General features: G+C 36.3%; 2 protein-coding genes across 2 annotated transcripts; one reads left to right on the plus strand and one right to left on the minus strand.

The window, feature by feature from the left end:
- Positions 1–15,709: 15,709 nt before the first annotated feature.
- LOC107764354 (uncharacterized) lies at positions 15,710–16,574 on the plus strand. Its single transcript, XM_016582908.2, has 2 exons — positions 15,710–16,242; positions 16,328–16,574. Exons 1-2 carry the CDS (start codon positions 15,719–15,721, stop codon positions 16,572–16,574), a joined length of 771 nt encoding a protein of 256 aa, XP_016438394.2. The 5' UTR covers positions 15,710–15,718.
- A 684-nt stretch (positions 16,575–17,258) lies between these two features.
- Positions 17,259–20,113, minus strand: LOC107764353 (uncharacterized). The gene is made up of 6 exons (XM_075240458.1): positions 19,768–20,113; positions 19,391–19,595; positions 19,043–19,241; positions 18,691–18,877; positions 17,906–18,516; positions 17,259–17,702 (listed from the first exon to the last, which is right to left on the minus strand). The coding sequence occupies exons 1-6, from the start codon at positions 20,111–20,113 to the stop codon at positions 17,259–17,261; spliced, it is 1,992 nt and encodes a 663-aa protein (XP_075096559.1).
- Between the last annotated feature and the right edge of the window lie 779 nt (positions 20,114–20,892).

Here is a 20,892-nt window from a genome sequence, read left to right on the forward strand (position 1 = left end):
CAAATCAGCCATATTATCACTTGAACGAATTTGTTGCACATTGATATCACCATTCTTTTGAAGATCATGTGTAAAAAATAACTTTGGGGAAATGTGCTTTGTCCTATCTCCTTTTATGAATCCTCCCTTCAATTGGGCTATGCATGCTGCATTGTCTTCATACAAAATTGTGGGTAGTTTTTCACACTTCAAACCACATTTGTCTCGGATAAGATGTATTATAGACCTCAACCAAATACATTCTCGACTTGCTTCATGAATAACAATTATCTCAGCATGATTAGAAGAAGTAGCCACGATTGATTGCTTAGTCGATCGCCAAGATATGGCAGTGCCGCCACATGTAAACACATAACTTGTTTGAGATCGAGCCTTATGCGGGTCAGATAAATACCCAGCATCGGCATAGCCAACAAGATCGGGATTGCAATCATTGCCATAAAATAAGCTCATATCGCTAGTCCCTTTTAGATATCGCAATATGTGTTTGATCCCATTCCAGTGCCTCCTTGTAGGAGCAGAGCTATATCTTGCTAAAACATTAACCGAAAAAGTTATGTCAGGCCTTGTAGTGTTAGCAAGATACATTAGTGCACTAATTGCACTAAGATATGGTACTTCAGGACCAAGAAGCTCTTCATTCTTTTCTTGAGGTCGAAACGGGTCCTTATTCACATCAAGTGATCGAACAATCATCTGAGTACTTAATGGATGTGCTCCATCCATGTAAAACTGTTTCAATACCTTTTTAATGTAGGCAGATTGATGAACAAAAATCCCATTTGTCAAATGTTCAATTTTCAAACCGAGATATAATTTTGTCTTTCCGAGATCTTTCATCTCGAATTCCTTCTTTAAATAATCAGTTGCCTTTTGGAGTTCTGTAGGAGTTCCAATAAGGTTTAAGTCATCAACATATACGGCAAGTACAACAAATTCCGATGTTGTTTTCTTTATAAAAACACATGGACAAATGGCATCATTTATATAACCCTCCTTTAATAAATACTCACTAAGACGGTTATACCACATTCTTCCTGATTGCTTTAGACCATACAAAGATCTTTGCAATTTGATTGAAAATGTTTCCCGGGAATTTGAATTCTGTGTGTTAGGCATTTTAAATCCCTCGGGAATTTTCATGTATATCTCATTATCAAGTGAGCCGTAAAGGTAGGTTGTAACTACATCCATTAAATGCATGTCAATCTTTTCATGGACAGCAAAACTAATGAGATAACGGAATGTAATAGCATCCATAACAGGAGAATATGTCTCTTCATAATCGACACCAGGCCTTTGTGAAAATACTTGTGCAACAAGGCGTGCCTTATATCTTTGTACCTCATTTTTCTCATTCCTTTTGTGTACAAAGACCCATTTGTAGCCAACAGGCTTAACACCATTAGGTGTTTGGACTACAGGCCCAAAAACTTCACGTTTTGCAAGTGAACTTAACTCTAATTGGATTGCTTCTTGCCATTTTGGCCAATCAAGTCTTTTGTCGACATTCTCCAACAGATTGAGGTTCAAGATCCTCACTTTCTTGCATAATTCTAGATGCAACATCATATGCAAAGATATAATCTGCCACTATATCCATTCGATTCAAATTTGTCTCAATATTGATTGGATTTATTGATAGTTCCTTATTTTCTTGAGTCTCAGGCTCATTGATTTCCTCATGAATCTCAGGATTGGTTAAATCGTGAATTTCTTTATGAGACTCTTTCGTAGTGTCATCTTGATCATTTATTTTTCTTTTTATAGGATTTTGATCCTTAGAACCTAATGGTCTGCCACGTTTTAGGCGTACTTTTGACTCATTAGCTATGACACTAGAAGATTGTCCAATAGGGACATCAATACGGATTGGAACATTCTCTGCAGGGATATATGATTTTGTTATCCTTTTCAAATCCGTAAATGCATCTGGCATTTGATTTGTTATTTTCTGCAAATGGATAATCTTGTGCACCTCTGTGTCACAAATAGATGCACGTGGATCAAGATGAGACAATGATGTATTTTTCCACAAAATTTCACGTTTTGTTCACTAATTTCTCCCCCTAATTTTGGGAAAAATTCCTCATCGAATCGACAATCTGCAAAACGAGCAGCGAACAAATCTCCCATTAATGTTTCAAGGTAACGAATAATGGAGGGTGATTCAAACCCAACATATATTCCTAACCTTCTTTGCGGACCCATCTTGGTGCGATATGGGGGTGCTACAGGCACATATACAGCGCATCCAAAAATTCTTAGATGAGATATATTATGTTCATGACCCAAAACTAATTGCAACGGGGAATATTTGTGATAATTTGTCGGTCTGAGACAAATTAGCATTGCTGCATGTAAAATGGCGTGACCCCAAACAGAAGTGGGCAACTTCGTTTTCATGAGTAACGGTCTTGCTATCAATTGCACACGTTTAATTAAAGACTATACAAGGCCATTTTGAGTGTGAACATGAGCTACAAGATGTTCCACTTTTATCCCAATTGATAAGCAATAATCATTAAATGCTTGGGATGAAAACTCAGCAGCATTATCAAGTCTAATAGACTTAATTGGATTATCGGGAAATTGTGCCCGTAATCGGATTATTTGTGCCATTAATTTTGCAAACGCGAGGTTGCGAGATGACAATAGGCTTACATGAGACCATCTAGAGGATGCATATATTAAGACCATAAAATATCTAAACGACCCACTAGGTGGGTGAATAGGTCCACAAATGTCCCCTTGTATACGTTCTAAAAACGCAGGGGACTCAATCCCAACCTTTGCTGGTGATGGTCTTATAATTAACTTGCCTTGATAACAAGAAGTGCAAGAAAATTCATTATTTAAAAGAATTTTCAAATTCTTTAATGGATGCCCATTTGAGTTTTCTATGATTCGTCTCCTCATAATTGATCCAGGATGGCCCAATCGATCATGCCAAAGTACAAAAGTACTGTAAGCAGTAACCTTTTGGTTTAAGGTAGAATGTGCCTCAATTGCACTAATTTTTATCCAATACAGGCCACAAGATAAAGATGGGAACTTCTCAATAATTCTTTTCTGGCCAGAGACATTCTTGGTAACGATGAGATATTCCATATTATTCTCATCTATTGTCTCAATATGAAATCCATTTTTGCGGATATCTTTAAAACTCAACAAGTTCCTCTTGGACTTGGAGGAGAACATTGCATTCTCAATGATAATTATTGTTCCCATAGGCAGAGTTATAGTAGCTCTTCCAGAGCCTTCAATTAGATTACTACTACCAGAAATTGTAGTAATATCTGCCTTACACATACTTAAATGAGAGAAATATTTCTTCTCTTTGAATATTGTATGTGTCGTACATGAATCAATTAAGCAAATATTTTTATAATTGAACTTTGATCCAAGTTTGCGTTGAAAGATTTCCATATTTGCTTCTCATAGTTTGACATACAAAAGAAGTATATGAATATATATTAGTATTTTTAGAGAAAAATGGAAAAGAAATAAAGTTAAACCAATAATTCAATAGTAGCCTTTAATGCATTTTCTGGCAAATTCTAATTATTATACAAATAATTACGCAAAAAATAATACAAGTACACATATGACTAATACAACTACAACAAATTTATTTACAAGTATAAATTATTTGCATTTTCCTACACATTGTATGAAACATAATTGATCCGTGTAAGAAAAGAACATATTCATAAAAAAAATTGAGGGTGAAGTAACAAAAGTTGTTCCAAGGTGCTTGTAAACCTTTTCTTAAAGAGAATTAAAGCAATTTATAGGAAAGTTAAAATCATTAAAAGATCACTGAGACTAGAATACTAATTAATAGGATATTACTCATTGTTTGTGAAACTTATAAAATTTCGGAAATAAAAATATTCTTAAGAACTACATAAGAAGAATTATAGAGTGCAATAAAAATTACGAGATGTTTATTCATTACATACTACGAATAGAAAAGCATAAAAATTAAATTGCTCAATCATCTTTAACCACAGATCTATCACCGATCAAGTGATTTATTTTTTTCATCAGGGTGCTCAAAAAAAATCTGCCACATCCAAGTGGGTGATGTCAAATTCATTATCATAGACAAGATTGGCTTCAGAGCCTTTATTCTTCAGAGATGCTTGATAAAGCTCAACCAAATGTTTTGGTATGCGACAAATTTTTGCCCAATTCCCTTTTCCACCGCAACGATAGCATTTAGTTTCTGAACCCTTTGCATTTCGCTTCTCATCTTTACCTTTCCATTTTTGGAAGTTATTTTTTGGTGGAGGATGATTAACACCAGGAAAATTTCTTCCTTAGACATGGTCACGACCACGAACGCGACCACGACCACGAATATGGCCACGACCTTTTCCACGATTAACATAATGGGAATACACCTCATCCTCTTTAGGCAATGGTGTAGACCTAGTGGGTCGATTTTCATAATTTCTCATAAGTAATTCATTGTTTCGTTCAGCCACAAGTAGAAGAGAAATCAACTGAGAGTACTTTGTGAAGCCTTTCTCTCGGTATTTCTGTTGTAAGACCATATTGGAAGCATGAAACGTTGTAAACGTTTTTTCAAGCATATCATAGTTACTGATATTATCTCCACAGGGTTTCAATTTGGAAGTAATTCTAAACATAGCAGAATTATATTCAGAAACAGACTTAAAGTCTTGGAGCCTAAGATGAGCCCAATCATATCATGCTTGTGGAAGAGTGACCAACTTTAAGTTGTCATATCTTTCCTTTAAACCATTCCACAAAACAAATGGATCTTTCACTGTGAGATATTCAATTTTCAACCCTTCATCAAGGTGATGGCGCAAGAAAATTAAGGCCTTAGCACAGTCTTGTGTAGATGCTTTATCTTTATCTTTAATGACGTCTCCAAGACCCGTTGCATCTAAATAGATTTCAGCATCCAATACCCATGTCATATAGTTCTTGCCCGAAATTTCAAGGGCAACGAACTTTCTTTTCATAATATTAGACATTTAAAAAAAATAAAAATTTGAGAAAAATTATACCTTCATTTTCTCAAAGATCTTCTTGAGATGGTAGAGCCTCGTGCTGATAACGTGTTATAAAATATAACCCAAAATAACAATATAGAACAAGCAAAACAAACTAAGAGATATAGATAGAAAGAGAGGAAAAGAGATTCTTATTTCTTCTTCAATTGTGTGCATTTTCCTATCTATTATAAGGCCTTTTTATAGGCATAAAAAGTGAAGAAAATATGTCATGGAATATGTCATTGAACATACAAAATATGTCATTGAATATGTCATTAAGCATTTGAAATGAAGATCATGGAAGAAAAGTAGACATCCATCATAATGTGATATTTATCATAACAAGAAGACTTTTGTTATTCAAACACTGGACATTTGATTTTTGGACTATACTCTTATTGATTAACAATATAGGCTTTAGGTAAAATGTGAGTTGTCATGAAAAGTAAATGTATTGGTTTTGGAGAAAATGTAAATAGCCAAAATTAAATAAAAATATATTCGAACTTATCTCTTTAGTATTGGTATTTTTTTTTTGGTGTTAAACCAATGATTAGAGGTGCAATATTTTTGTTGATTATTACTTGATTGCTTAAAAAATTTGTAGTGTCCTATCCCGGACTTGAGTATATCTCGAGGGATGATTTTTCCGAGGCATTTTTTAGCCATCAAATTTTCTATTGCACATGTTCTATTTGTTGCATGTGGGCCTACTTTGAAGGATGTGAGTTGATCAAGATTAAAGTCACTACGTCATTTCTGTTGGAGCTACTACAAATAGAATTTTATGCAAGTTGGTGCACCAAGATTAACCTTCATTCGGGACTGGAACTAAAATAAGATTTGAACCAAATGTGATGCCCTTTATGTTTGTACTGGAGTAAAAAATTTATGCGTTTTCATGTGGACTGGTCCTTTTAAAGCCAAAGATTGATGTAACATTTCTCAGGTATGGTGTAATAGCTCTTGGGAATAGCTATAGCAGAAACTTTAAAGTATTTTCTAAATTAGATCTGAGTTAACGAGTTCGTGGTAATAGCCTTTGACAAGTGCCCCAGTTCACTGCACCAAAGCAGTGGTAGCGGTGATAGCTCCTTCTGTTTTTTGGGTCGTGGTATTTTCTGTATTTTCAGGAATTCTTGGAGTATTGGAGACAAGTTGGGCGCACGAGCACTGGCAAAGGAAAGAAACCTGGACGATTGTCAGCAAAGGACGGTAGGAAGTGGTGCGTGAGTGTACAACTATATCGAGTACAGCAAATCAGCCACAGGTTTTGTTATCAGGAGTTGGTACCTCCTGTTTTACTGTTTCCCTTTTGGTGTTAGCTAAATTACTGTTACTTTACTTCGCAATAGTTAAACCTTTCAACTAGGATACTAGTTACCACTTGTTTCCTTCTAGTTTGATTTGTTGTCTGTTGTGCACTAGCGAGTCTTCTCTAGATTGTTGTAGGTGTAGTGGCTGCAGTCTGGGATGATAGAATAAGGGCATGTCCTCAGGTGGGGCAGAGTGTGGGGCTGGGGTCAGGGGGTGGGTCGGGTAGCAGGGGAGGTAGAAGGGGCAAGGGAGCCTATAGGTTGAGAATCGGGTCATGGAACATAGGTTCACTAACGAGTAAATCCATAGAGTTGGCGAAAATCGTACAGAAGAGGAGGATTAATATAGCGTGTGTCCAGGAGACTAGGTGGGTTGGATCGAGGGCGAAAAACATGGATGGGTATAAGTTGTGGTACTCTGGTGTCCTGAGGGGTAAGAATGGAGTGGGTATCCTGGTAGATAGCCATCTTAGAGAGTCTGTGGTAGAGGTCAGGCGGGTGAATGATAGACTAATGACTATTAAGTTGGTGGTGGGTGAGGGTACTTTAAATGTCGTTAGCGCGTACGCACCGCAAGCAGGCTTGGATGAGGATATTAAGAGGCGCTTTTGGGAGGGGTTGGATGAGATTGTTCGTAGTATACCGCCTTCTGAGAGGTTATTCATAGGAGGAGATTTCAATGGTCATATTGGGTCATCTGCAGGTGGGTACACTGAGGTGCATGGCGGCTTTGGTTTCGGGGAGCGAAACGGAGGGGGCATTTCACTGTTGGACTTTGCCAAGGCTTTCGATCTAGTCATTGTGAACTCGAGTTTTATGAAGCGGGATGAACATTTGGTTACTTACCAAAGTTCGGTGGCGAAGACTCAGATTGACTATCTCCTCCTCAGGAGATGCGACAGAAGGTTGTGCGAGGACTGCAAGGTTATCCCAGGTGAGACCCTCTCAACGCAACATAGGCTTTTGGTGATGGACATTTGTATTAGGATAAGGAGGAAGAAGAGGTCAGTACAAGGACACCCCAGGATTAGGTGGGGCGCCTTAACTAAGGATAAAGCTAAGGAGTTGGAAGGAAGGTTATCGGCAATGGGAGCTTGGAGAAGTAGTGGGGATGCAAACACAATGTGGTCGAAGACGGTGGACTGTATAAGAAAGGCGGCGAGAGAGGTGTTAGGGATATCTACGGGATTGGTGGTAGAATGCAGTTGTCCAAGGTAAAGTGGAAGCAAAGAAGGCGGCTTACCTGTGGTTAGTAGGGAGCACTGACGAGGAGGAGAAGAGAGAGAACAGTCAAAGGTATAAGGTAGCTAGGAAGGAGGCGAAGATGGCAGTGACGGAGGCTAAGACGACAGCTTTTGCTCATCTGTATGAGGAACTAAGGAACAAAGGTGGGGAGAAGAAGTTATTCCGACTCGCTAAGGCGAGAGAGAGGAAAACTCGGGATCTGGACCAAGTGAGGTGCATAAAAGATGATGACGGAAAAGTTTTGATGGGAGATGACTAGATTAAGAGGAGGTGGTAAACCTACTTTCATAAACTTCTAAGTGAAGAAGGGGATCAGGATATTATACTTGGGGAATTTCGGAATGCCGACAGTCACCATGAATTAAGTAATTGTAGGGACATTGAGATCGATGAAATCATGGAGGCAATGCGTAAGATAAGAAGGGGCAGAGCTACCAGGCCAGACGAAATTCCGGTTGAACTGTGGAAGTGTGTGGGTAGAGCAGGCTTGGAATGACTTACTGCATTGTTTAGTGTTATATTCAAGATTAATAGGATGCCTGAAGAGTGGAGGTGGAGTACAATGGTCCCATTGTATAAGAACAAAGGTGATGTCCAGAGCTGTAACAACTATAGGGGCATCAAATTACTAAGTCATACCATGAAAGTTTGGGAGAGAGTGGTAGAAATAAGAGTGCGAAGGACGGTGTCTATTTCAGACAAACAGTTCGGGTTCATGCCAGGGCGATCTACCACAGAAGCTATCCACCTTATTAGGAGGATGGTGGAACAGTACAGGGTTAGGAAGAAGGATCTCCACATAGTGTTTATTGATCTGGAGAAAGCGTACGATAGGGTTCCTAGGGAGGTCTTATGGAGCTGCTTAGAGGATAAAGGGGTCCCGGTTGACTATATTAGGGTGATTAAAGACATGTATGCTGGAGCTAAGACTCAGGTTAGGACAGTAGGAGGAGACTCTGAACACTTTCCAGTTGTTACGTGGTTGCACCAAGGGTCTGCGCTCAGCCCATTCCTATTTGCCCTGGTGATGGATGCACTGACTCATCATATTCAAGGGGAGGTGCCATGGTGCATGCCATTTGCTGATGACATTATTCTAATTGACGAGACACGAGACGTCGTCAACGAGAGGCTAGAGATTTGGAGACATGCCCTTGAGTCTAAAAGTTTCAAGTTGAGCAGGACGAAGACGGAATACCTCGAGTGCAAATTTGGAGTTGAGCTGACAGAAGCGGGAGTTGAAGTGAGGCTTGACTCTCAAGTCATTCCCAAGAGGGGTAGTTTCAAGTACCTTAGATCGGTTATTCAGGGGATCGGGGAGATTGACGAGGATGTCACACACCGTATAGGGGTGGGGTGGATGAAGTGGAGGTTAGCGTCGGGATTCTTGTGTGACAAGAAAGTGCCACCATTACTAAAAGGTAAGTTTTATAGAGCAGTGGTTAGGACTGTCATGTTATATGGAATTGAATATTGGCCGGTAAAGAACTCACACATCCAGAATATGAAAGTAGCAGAGATGAGTATGTTCAGGTGGATGTGCGGGCATACAAGAATGGATAAGATTAGGAATGAAGATATTCAAGAGAAGGTGGGCGTGGCCCCCATGGAGGACAAGATGCGGGAAGTAAGACTCAGATGGTTCGGGCACATTCAGAGGAGGAGCACTGATGCACCAATGAGGAGGTGTGAGCGGTTGGCTGTAGTGGGCACGCGGAGAGGCAGAGGGCGACCTAAGAAGTATTGGGGAGAGGTGATCAGACAGGACATGGCGCGACTTAGGATTACTGAGGACATGGCCCTTGACAGGGAATTATGGAGGTCGAGCATTAAGGTTGTAGGTTAGGGGAAACTTGTGAATATTTCTACAGCACAATAGAGTGAGACTAGCCAGTTAGGAGTTAGACTAAGAATGTCATTGGTCGTCTATTGATGCAGGGCTTTACCTGCTAGTTTTACTATACCAGCCATCTATTTCGTATTTCGTATTCTGTATTTCATATCTCTTATATTGCTGTTATTTTATTATGCATTTTTATGGTACTAATATATCGGCTCCTGTTGCTTTTTTTTGAGCCGAGGGTCTCCTGGAAACAGTCTCTCTACCCTTCGGGGTAGGGGTAAGGTCTGCGTACATATTACCCTCCCCAGACCCCACTTGTGGGATTATACTGGGTCGTTGTTGTTGTTGTTGTTGTTGTTGTTGGTGGTGGTGTAATAGCTCTTGGGGATTGGTGGTCCCTAACAACAAACTTATAGAGAGTTAAAGACACCCGATATAATTCACCTATTTGTCTTTTGATTTAACTTTTTTTTAATACGGTCAATAAATTTAGTCTGCAATACATATATATGTTTCTAATATCTCTCTCTGCTCTTTTTTGTTTGAAATGATCCGCGCATCACGCGGGTAAGTATACTAGTAAATTATAATAGCATGGTACTTTGAATTGGTATGATAAATCCTTTATTGTCTTTTTTTTTCTTTTTAAAATATTAGATTTTGTATTAGAGAGTAGCATGAGATGAGGGATATTTTAGGAGTATTGGGAGTTCAGTTCACGGTCACAATATATTTTGTCATAAAGCCGAATGGTCCTTAACAATATTTACTAGTTGAAGTTTATTATTAAAAATTTACGTTTAATCTCATCTTTTTTTGGTAAATAAAGAAATTTTATTATCAAGTTGTAAAACTTTACAGCACAAAACTAAGGGATTTTTACCTATCTATACCATATATCAAACATTATTACCCTCAATGTTTAAGGTTTGTATTTATTACATTTAAGCATACCAAATTACCATTTCTATACCATAATTCAAATTAGGGATATAATCAAGGGTTCATTTTTATTAGGCATAATTATAGGACTGTATCTTCACATTATTTGGTTTACCCGCCCCTCTCTCCTCCCACCCCCTACCTCTCCTCCCACCCCCCCTACGATTTACCTTCAGTTCCCCACCCCCACGATTTACCTTCAGTTTTTCCTTCATTCTCGTACAATCTCTTCTCACCCACAATTACCATCACTTTCTTCTCCACTTAATTACCTTCAGTTGATAGTATCCCCTACGATTTGAATTCACTTCCATCTTTGTCTTCAACTCCTAAATCATGAAAAAAACCAACACTCCCCAAAAAAATCATCAAAAGCTATATTAGCTGATATTCCAACCTTTGATTTGGGTGTTTTAACACCAAAATCACCACCAAAAAACCCACAAACGACGCATGCAAGTGAACAAACTACTGGTATTTCATCTCCTAGACAAATTCGTGCGGAAATGAGAAGCAAGCATTTGCACGATGTTGATGTTGGTGGAGTTGATAAACTAGTCGACAATCAACTGAAACGCAAGGGGAAAGAGTTGAGTGTAGATGACGATTTTGTAGATGATTCTCCCAAAGTTCAATCTGTGAAAAAACACAAGATCTCTCCTTCTTCATCAAAACCAAAGAAGAAGAAACCCTCAAAAAAAGTACCAACATTGGTTAAGGAAAAAATTTCAATAAAGGTAAACACTATTTATGTTTCCTCACTGTTTTGTAGTTTGATTTTGGTTGTAAAAATCTGTTGTTCAAGTGTTAATTTAGTGTTCAAGTTTTTTTGGCCAAATGTGGTATTGTCCTAATTTTGTAGATTATTTTTCACAATTTTGTAGGTTTAATGGAACTGTGATTATTAGACAGTGTATACTGTAGTTAGTTTGTAGTTGATTTGTAGTCTGATCGTTAAATTGTAGAGATGGTATTTTTCATTGCAACCTGTATTGCTGCTACATTTAACTTCATTCTAAATACAATTTATCTACATGTTGTGAGTTAATTGAAGTAACTGTTACATTCTGTAGATAATGTTTACAAGTGCATTGTTCTTCTTTGATTGTTCAAGTGTATTTTGGTAAAATGTGGTGTTGTCCTAATTTTGTAGATTCTTTGTCTCAATTTTGTAGTCTAATTGGAACTGTGACTCTTAGACAGTGTATAAATGTAGTTAGTTTGTAGTTGATGTGTAGTCTGATGGTTAAATTGTAGATATGATATTTTTTATTGTAACCTGTATAGCTCATATATTTAACTTCATTCTAACTACAGTTAATCTACATTTATGTGAGATACTTGAAGTAACTGTTACATCCTGTAGATTCTTTGTCTCAATTTTGTAGTTTAATTGGAACTGTGACTCTTAGACAATGTATAAATGTAGTTAGTTTGTAGTTGATGTGTAGTCTGATGGTTAAATTGTAGATATGTTATTTTTTATTGTAGCCTGTATAGCTCATATATTTAACTTCATTCTAACTACAGTTAATCTACATTTATGTGAGATACTTGAAGTAACTGTTACATCCTGTAGATTCTTTGTCTCAATTTTGTAGTTTAATTGGAACTGTGACTCTTAGACAGTGTATAAATGTAGTTAGTTTGTAGTTGATGTGTAGTCTGATGGTTAAATTGTAGATATGTTATTTTTTATTGTAGCATGTATAGCTCATATATTTAACTTCATTCTAACTACAGTTAATCTACATTTATGTGACATACTTGAAGTAATTGTTACATCCTGTAGATAATGTTTACACGTGCATTGTTCTTCTGTTATTGTTTTGTAGTTATAGGTGTGGGTAGGCTATTCTTCTTCTAGTTATATTTTGTATTTGTCATGTAGTTATATGTAGATTACTGTTTCCTTTTTATGCAAACTACTAATGTTCATTAATTTTATATTTTCTACAGAATGGACCTTACTTTGCACAACAAAATATTGATTATGGTGTGCTTAGATTCCACAGTTTGTGTGATCCTAGCATACCTAGCCAGATACAAGCTTTACTCTCTCCGAATGCTTTAAGGGTTTTCAGAAAAACTTGTTTTGGTTACTTATTAGGTCTCCCCAAAATCTGTATGCAAAACCAAACACTTTATCTTCTGATGAAGTATGAATTGACAAAGTCTACTGACTCATATTTTTCAGTACTATTTAAGGGTGAAAAATTGAATTTTTCCTTGAGAGAATTTGGGTTGATAACTGGTCTTAATTGTGTGAATAAGTTTTCAGACTATGGTTACACTTCCACCTATGTTAGCCCTTTAATGAATACATATTTTCCGAACAAAAAAAGGGTTGAGAAATGGCATTTGAAAAAAGTAGTGACTAATAAAGCATGGGCAAACGATGTGGATGCGGTGAAGTTGTGCATTCTTTATATGTTGGAATATTTTGTTTGTCCTTCTGATAAAGACCATGTGACTTTCATAGACAAGTTTATGTTCTTTCTAATAGAGTCTGGTAATTTTGAGTCATACCCATGGGGTATCAAATCCTTCAAGCAGGTTATTGAATCTGTCTGACATCGTCTTAATCCCCATGTACATTCTTATCTGATACGGGGATGCTCATTAGCCTTGCAAGTGTGGCTATATGAGTGTTGCTCGTCCGTCAGCACCGAGCTTGCTACGAGATGTTCTGAATCTATACCTCGCATTTTAAGATGGTCAGCTACAAAAGGGCAGATTTGGTTAACTGCAATTGAAGAGAAGATGATCAAGCCTGAGTGGATCAAGGTATTTTTTTCCACTTTTGTATGATGCTACAATTACATTCATAATAACTACATTGAATCTACATTTTTTTTGTCACTTGAATTAACTGTTATTTTCATCATTCAGTTCACAAACATGATTGAATCTAGAGAAGAGCTTGGAGTGCGTAATCTGCCAGACAAGATTCAATATGAAGATGAACATGGTGCTCAACCATCACATGTTCCAACTGCTGCTTCTCCATCATTTGAACCCAAATATACAGATTGTCAAGAGGACATTGAATCTGTCAGTAGCAAGCTCATGAAGTTGGAAAAGGGGATTGTGCAGGTATTATGAATAACTACAATATATTGACATAATTTGCTACATTTTGACTTCATTACATAACAATTATAGTATGTTATACATTGTAGTTAATTTGTGGTATAAATCTATAACAATTATAGTTTGTTGAATTGTAGTGTAACTGTAGCAGTTAGAATAAGATTACCAACTAATTATATATTTAATTTTTAGGTTGATGTAAAGTTACATGCCTATAGGAATGATGTTTTTGAGGAACTCTCAAGCCTTCGAGAGTTCATAGATCAATCTTTGAAGGGTGTTATGAATGTGATAAACAAGAGGTTTGATTTGGACGAGTCAAAGGTAAGAATTTACATATAATTTTGTACTAAGACTAATTAAGACATATGAATAAAGTAGTCTCAAATATTCCCCAAAATTGTAGTTTGTTGGTAGTTCAACAAAAAATAATTACCAACATCAAGGAGATAACAACCAGCAATTCCAGTTCAATGCTGGTGATCAACTGCATGGAAGCACAAGCAATACAGGTATCTACAAAATTCTTGCATACATATCTACAAATTTCAAGACAGCATTATTAAACTAATCATTTTTTTACTATGTGTTGCAGCTACAATTTCTCCAGAACATTTTCAACCACATGTTGACTTATATCCTGACTTCCAAGAAGCAGCTGAGGCATATAAAGCAGGTACAGAACCATTCCTTCATTACAATAAGGTTTTTATGCAAAATTTTAATAATTTACACCTTAACTACATATTCCTACATATATCTACAATTCTCATTCCCAATTATTCATTCAAGCTGATGTTTCACCAGAACATCTACAAGGAAATATTGAGGAAGAACTAGTAATTGATGAAGTGGCTGAGCCACAACAAGCAGGTAATATATTCTCTATATTCTCTATAACTCCATAATACTGTTCATATCTACATAGATCTACACTTATCTACAGAAGGTGAAGTTCCACAGTCGCCAATTCACGGTGTGACTGTGACTGAAGTTGTTCCTGAAGGCATTGATAAAAAAGTTGTTCCTGAAGGCATTGAAAACAAAGGTTTGACATTGGATGACTTTGAGCTGCCAGAAAACTTATCACAGTTGGTCATGTATGGCGAGCCCATACGAGATGAATCAACCCTTGTTCATCCCGGTAGAACAAGATGCACGATCACCTTTCACATCTTTGTATAGTTCTGGAGGCAGCACATCCGTTTGACCTAAATTTTTTTACCTCAAGCACCCCTTCACAAGTGTCATAGGTGAAAATGTAGATCCTGAATTGACAGAAAGGTTCACCAACTGGTTATACATTCGTAGTGATAAAGTATCTAGGAGGTATGAATGCTTCATTTTACACTGTCTGTTCACCATTTTTATACTTTAAAATTGTAATTCATTTTGTAAATTTTTTGTATTTGATCATCTTTTTTTTGTTATTACAGGAGGAAATATTACTTTTCCAAGAAGGATAACCAAATCAAGCCTTGGTTGGATTTTGGTTGTGAAAAGATTGATAAGAAGGACTGGTTTTATGACCTTGCTCACCCCGGACAAGTCATCAATAACACAGTAAGTATAAAGAACATAATCATTCACAATATCTGTTTTGTCTTCAGCTGTGTAGTGTAATTGTAGTTTATTTTTCAGCTATGATGTGTAATTGTAGTAATATTGTAGACAACATATATATGTTACTATATTTATGTCTCAGCTGTGAAATTTTGCTTTTTATGGACCTTATGTATCATATGTGATGATGATTGTATGTACAAACTGGAATTTTGGTACTTTTGACTGACTTGGAATCTCCGTGTACCACAACTGTAGTTACCTTGTAGTAATATTGTAGAGCTTGTGATTGTGCCTATTAATATTAACTGTAGGTTGAACTTGCTGATTTTTGGGAGCTTAAGTTAGGTGGTATGTTTCATTTGTTCCTCTGTATAGTGAATAAATGTAGACAGTGCATAAATATAGTTAATGTGTAGTTGTTTTGTAGTCTGATGGGTCAATTGTACATATAGTACTTGTTCAATATGGTTCATACAAACTACAATTAAATTACATTTTGTGAGGAACTTGGACTAACTGTTATATTTCTGTAGTTATAGTGTAGCTAATTTGCAGCAATCTGTTAGAGTTTTTAATAAATTCAAATTGTAGTTAATCTGTAGCTGTCTTGTAGACAAGTGTGGTTACACCGTACCTTATTGTATATGTTTATTCTATTTTGGCAGCACATTGATGTTATTATGTATTATCTGCGAAAAAGAGGCAAATATGGCCCCAACAATAATACTAGGTTCACAACCACGGATTGCTTGTTCAAGACAAAGATTGAAAGAATCTATGACAAGTTCATAAGTTCTCCACCGGAACAAAGGTATTCGGTTGTTAAACCCGAGGATGATGTTGGAGAATATATTCTTGGGTACAGAATTCTTGCTAATGTTGCCTGGGATCTTGTTGACTATGTGCTCATGCCTGTGAACCTTGTAGAGAACTTCCATTGGTTGTTGCTAGTTTTTGACATAAAGGACAGACAACTTTATGTTTATGATTCCATGGTGAGAGCAAACCGTCATAAAACAGTAGAGACATTGGTTGACAAGTTTTCAATCATTATCCCTCTGTATTTGTCATGCACTGGTTTCTATGGTAAACGTAAAGACATTAACTTCAAGAGCACAAAGGCATACATCGAAAAACCAGTTACGGACCCTCTCGACATACAATGGATGGTTGCTGAGATTCCACAACAAAAGGAAGGCTCAGTGTAAAAAAATAATCTCCCTTTCTATATGTTTAATTTTTTTATTTTAATCATTTGTTATATAATGAAAAATTCTCATCTTATGCAGCGATTGTGGTGTATTTGTGGATGCATTTGCGGAGTATGTTAGCCTTGGAGATTTGGCAATCCCAAAGGAAGATCTTTCTGATATTGACCAACACCGTAGACGCTATGGAGCTCTACTGTGGGACTATGCAACAAAGAAGCAAGAAGATGGGTCAATCAGTGAGAGTGAGGTTACTGGCAGGCTAGCAAGGAGGAAGGGTGCTCCGGCAAAAAACGAGAGGACTAGAGTGCAACGAAAGAAGAAATAGACTATTGTGTTCCTAGTTTGGTCTGTGAAATTTGGTAGTTGAATTGGAAAACAATGCAGGAAATATGTCGTTTTGGTTTTCTACAACACTTTTTGTTGATTACATTATACTCGAGTACTCTGATTACATTTTTACAGCAACAACTTTGTCTTACAATTTGACTTTAATCTTCAAGTTATTTTTATAAATACCTTCAAGTGCCAAGTAATATCTGTATATAACTGTCATTTGTTACACAGCAGAAAGATAAAATAAATACAGGAATCATATAAATAATTTAGCCATTTTTTATCAACAAGGTTTATCAAAAAAATTCAATTTATCTACATTTAAACTACGTCAAACTACATTTTAACTACAACTCCTCTACATATGAATAACAGGACTACAGTTCTAACACAGTTAAACTAAATATTCACTACAATCTGTATACAATTTACGTTGAATGCATTCTTTATTAATATCAGTTTTTTTTATACAGTAAATATTAAAGTTTAACTATTCTATAAAAAAAGACAACTTTAGATGCTTGACAGAATACATAAAAACATAAATAGTGCAGATACACAAATTGATGTTTATACTTCTTATTCATCTTCAAAAACTTAAACAATTAGACAAGAAAATCCGATAATTTGAGCTCACTAACATTTATTTTGAATAACTATTCTAACTACATGATATTCATTTCTTTTTCGGCGCATTCTTGCAAGTTCTTTTGTTATGCCCTTCACCTCCACAATTACCACATGACACCTTGTATTTCTTTGACTTTATTTCATCAAATGTTTTATATCTTTCCTTGTGAGGTCTCCCTGACTGCCTTTTATCTCCCGCCTGTGGCTTTACTACCCCATCCAAAATATGTTGTGGCACTTCCCATTTGCCTTCATCAGGAAGAGGATTTACTGGCAATTCATAGGTAAGCAGAAGGCTCTTCCTTGTGTAATACGGAGAGCAATAGTTTTCGTATGTTTCATTCCTATGCCTTAATGTTGCCAAAGCATGCGCACATGGAAGTTCATCAAGTTGGAATTGTCCACAGCTACATTTCTTATTTTCTAGACACACAATGTACCGCTTCACACCATCTAACACAGTATGTATATGATCTGTTGAAGCCCTCACCTACAATTGAAGACCAAACAGAAATAATAATACATCAATCATTAAAATGGATTATCAACAATTTACCTACAAATCAGCAACAAATATATTACAGCTCATCTACAAACTATTATTACCGACAATTTGACTACAGTTTAACTACAATCTGGAAAAACTGCAGCTAGTACTTTTTTGATTCTACTGCACCAAAAAAAATATCTTACCCTTAGTTTCTGAGATAATGTACTGTTGTCTTCCAATTCTTTGTTGTATTTGTGACCAAGGTATGTGAAAGTACCCTTTGCCTTCGATAACTTTTCTTTTGTCCAACGTTCAAGAAGAGTCCTCATATACTCAAATAGATCAAATATTGGAAGCTCTCTTGCATCTTTTGTTACAGCATTCAACGACTCGGCAATGTTTGACGTCATAGTAAAAGTTCTATTTACCGTTGCATGTACTCTTGACCATCTATGATAGCCAATATCATATAGGTAAGACTTTACACGCAGGTCTACCTCTTCAATCTTCAACATCCTTTCATTAAATTCATCCATAGTGTATGACCGTGCTGTAGCAAAGTACAATTCATGTAATTGTAGATGTCCCTTCTTGAATTTTGACCTTATATTTGTCCATATATGCCACATGCAAGAGTAGTGTGCAAATCCCGGATAGACAACTGATGTTGCCTTCAGTATACTCTCATGCCTATCTGAAACAACACACATTGAAGGTCTTTCACCATATGCCTCCTTGAATTGCTCAAAGAACCACTTCCAAGACGCGTCGTTTTCAGAATCAACCACAGCATATGCCAAGGGAAAAATAGTACCTACATTTTTAACACATAAAATATGATTAAATAACAACTACAATATATATTGAGAAATATAGACATGTTAACTACATTCTTTTATATAACTACAAAATAACTACAACATAACTACAATTTAACTGCATTTTAAAGACTGTCTACAAATAAGTACAAAATTATTCCATTATTTACCTGTTGCATCCATGGTACTTGCTGTCAGCATAATCCCCCTGTAGGCTGACTTTAAGAATGTCCCATCAACCACTACTACCGGCCTACAATGTTGCCAACCATTTATTGATGTACAAAGAGCAACAAATGCGTATAAGAAGCAATCATCTGCTGCCTTCTTCAATTTAACAACAGAACCAGGATAATTCTTCTCAAGAATATAAAAATATTAGGGTAATTTGTTGTAGGAGTCACACTGATTCCCTCTCAAAAACTATAAAGCTTTTTCCTTTGCTCTCCATGCTTGCATGTAGCTTAGGTTCAGTCCATGTTCGGATAACATGTCAGTTTGTATGTCCTTTGGTGTGTAAACAGTCTTAGGATCACAATACTTTGGAACGACCATGCTACCAAGTACTGCTGCAGCACGTTTGCGCTGTATGAATGTTTCGTCCATTAGGCAGCATGTGTGTTGACGGCTGAAACTTCTTATCTTGAACATTGCCGAATCATTAATTGACGTTGCCTTGAAATGCCATTTACAGCTTTCAGCAACAAATATAAGCCAGTAGCTACAAAAGAAATACAATATTTACACAAATTTATGAAAAAACTACAATTAACTACAAATTGACTACAATTTAACTACAATTTATAAAACCTACCTATCTTCAATCATACACTGATTTTGCTGATATATTATCCACAAATAACTACATACCTTCTATGACTGGATCTTTTTACTCTGAACTGGAACTTGTGCATCACTGAATAATTCTTCATTGCAGCAGCTACTGTTTGCTTGTCCTGATAAACTTGTCCTTCTTCAATATATGTTTGCGTAGATTCAGTTATTATTTCACTTTGATATTCCTCTATAGCTGGTGAGGATGGAAATTCAAGTAAGTTTAGGGATCCAGACGAACCTGCAAACAATAAATTCATAAATGTAGTTTCTATGTAGATAATTTTGAAAGCAACATTGCTTTATCCTTTTCAGTACTATGTGAGCTTTGTAGTTTAATTGTAGGTAATTGTAGTAATATTGTAGATAACATAGTAACACCATAACTCTCTGCAATGTCGAATCAAACAAACCTGCACTGGTGCTTTCATTGTTGATTGCCAATTCCATATTGAAATCTCTTACGCTTATACATAAAGGATACGAACCTAAGTTTTTATTCTCCTTTTTGGTTTCCATGTAAGCACGAACCCCCATATCATTCCTAATCTCCATTGGAGGACAATTCTCGTTCACAATGTATTTGATTTCTATAATTTTATCCGATGTATCAATCGATAATTGTTCTGCAATTGTAGAACTGAGAATTCCGTAGTTTGCATTATCATCTACCACAATGGCATCAACTTCAAAATCTCTAAATCTGCCATAGTTATCCCAATTACCATTCGATTTCAGCATTATTGGGATTTTTGACATGATTTCGTGTAGTTGATAGGAAAAAAGACGAAGAAGAGATATAGTTTCTACAATTTGAATACTGATATCGACGAAGAGCAATTTTGTACAATTCGAGATGAAGAACAGATATAGTCTCTCTTCAGTAATTGTACAATTTGATTGCGTTTTTTGTGAAATCTCTTTCTGTTGAGGAAGGAGAGAATTACGCAACTGGTGCCTTCAGGAAGAGAGATCTCCTTCATTTCAAAATTGGAATAAACTCCTTGACAGAATCACATCAGATTTGGTGCCTTCATTTTAGGGCTTTTTTAATGGCAAAATCTACCTATTTTTGGATTGGTATATAATTTGTAGTAAAAGTGTGGACTACATGGGTAAATAACAAATTATGAACATTTTTGTTAATAATGTTTGATATATGGTATAGATAGGTAAAAATCCCCAAAACTAAATTGGCTATCTGAAAGATTGGACAAAGCCCCAATTCAAAGCTCTTAATACTAAGGATACCAGTTCAAAGCTCTTAGCCTATTCTCAAGTTTGTATTTTCTACTTCCTTACAAAAAATGTCCTGCACCAGGAGTCTAATTATGACATCCACAGTTCTCTTCTTGTTCTGAAAGATTCTACAATTTTTTTCTTGCCAAATATAATATACACACCCAGCAAATGTTTAATCTCATCTTTTATCCAGCCTGTTCGAGTACTATGGTAATGATATCGAAGAGCTAAGGTCACAAATTGTGCATACTTTTTTTCCACACGTAATCAACATGGGAATATTTAATTTGAATATA

This window comes from Nicotiana tabacum, chromosome 20 (genome assembly GCF_000715075.1).
Source record: "Nicotiana tabacum cultivar K326 chromosome 20, ASM71507v2, whole genome shotgun sequence".
Taxonomy (NCBI): domain Eukaryota; kingdom Viridiplantae; phylum Streptophyta; class Magnoliopsida; order Solanales; family Solanaceae; genus Nicotiana; species Nicotiana tabacum.

Coding starts and splice junctions, on each gene's coding strand:
- LOC107764353 (XM_075240458.1), bottom strand. CDS start 20,113: ATGTCAAAAATCCCAATAATGCTGAAATCGAATGGTAATTGGGATAAC. Junction 19,596..19,767: donor CAATGAAAGCACCAGTGCAG/GTTTGTTTGATT, acceptor TATTGTTTGCAG/GTTCGTCTGGATCCCTAAAC. Junction 18,517..18,690: donor AAGTACCATGGATGCAACAG/GTAAATAATGGA, acceptor TTAAAAATGTAG/GTACTATTTTTCCCTTGGCA.
- LOC107764354 (XM_016582908.2), top strand. CDS start 15,719: ATGTATTATCTGCGAAAAAGAGGCAAATATGGCCCCAACAATAATACT. Junction 16,243..16,327: donor CAACAAAAGGAAGGCTCAGT/GTAAAAAAATAA, acceptor CATCTTATGCAG/CGATTGTGGTGTATTTGTGG.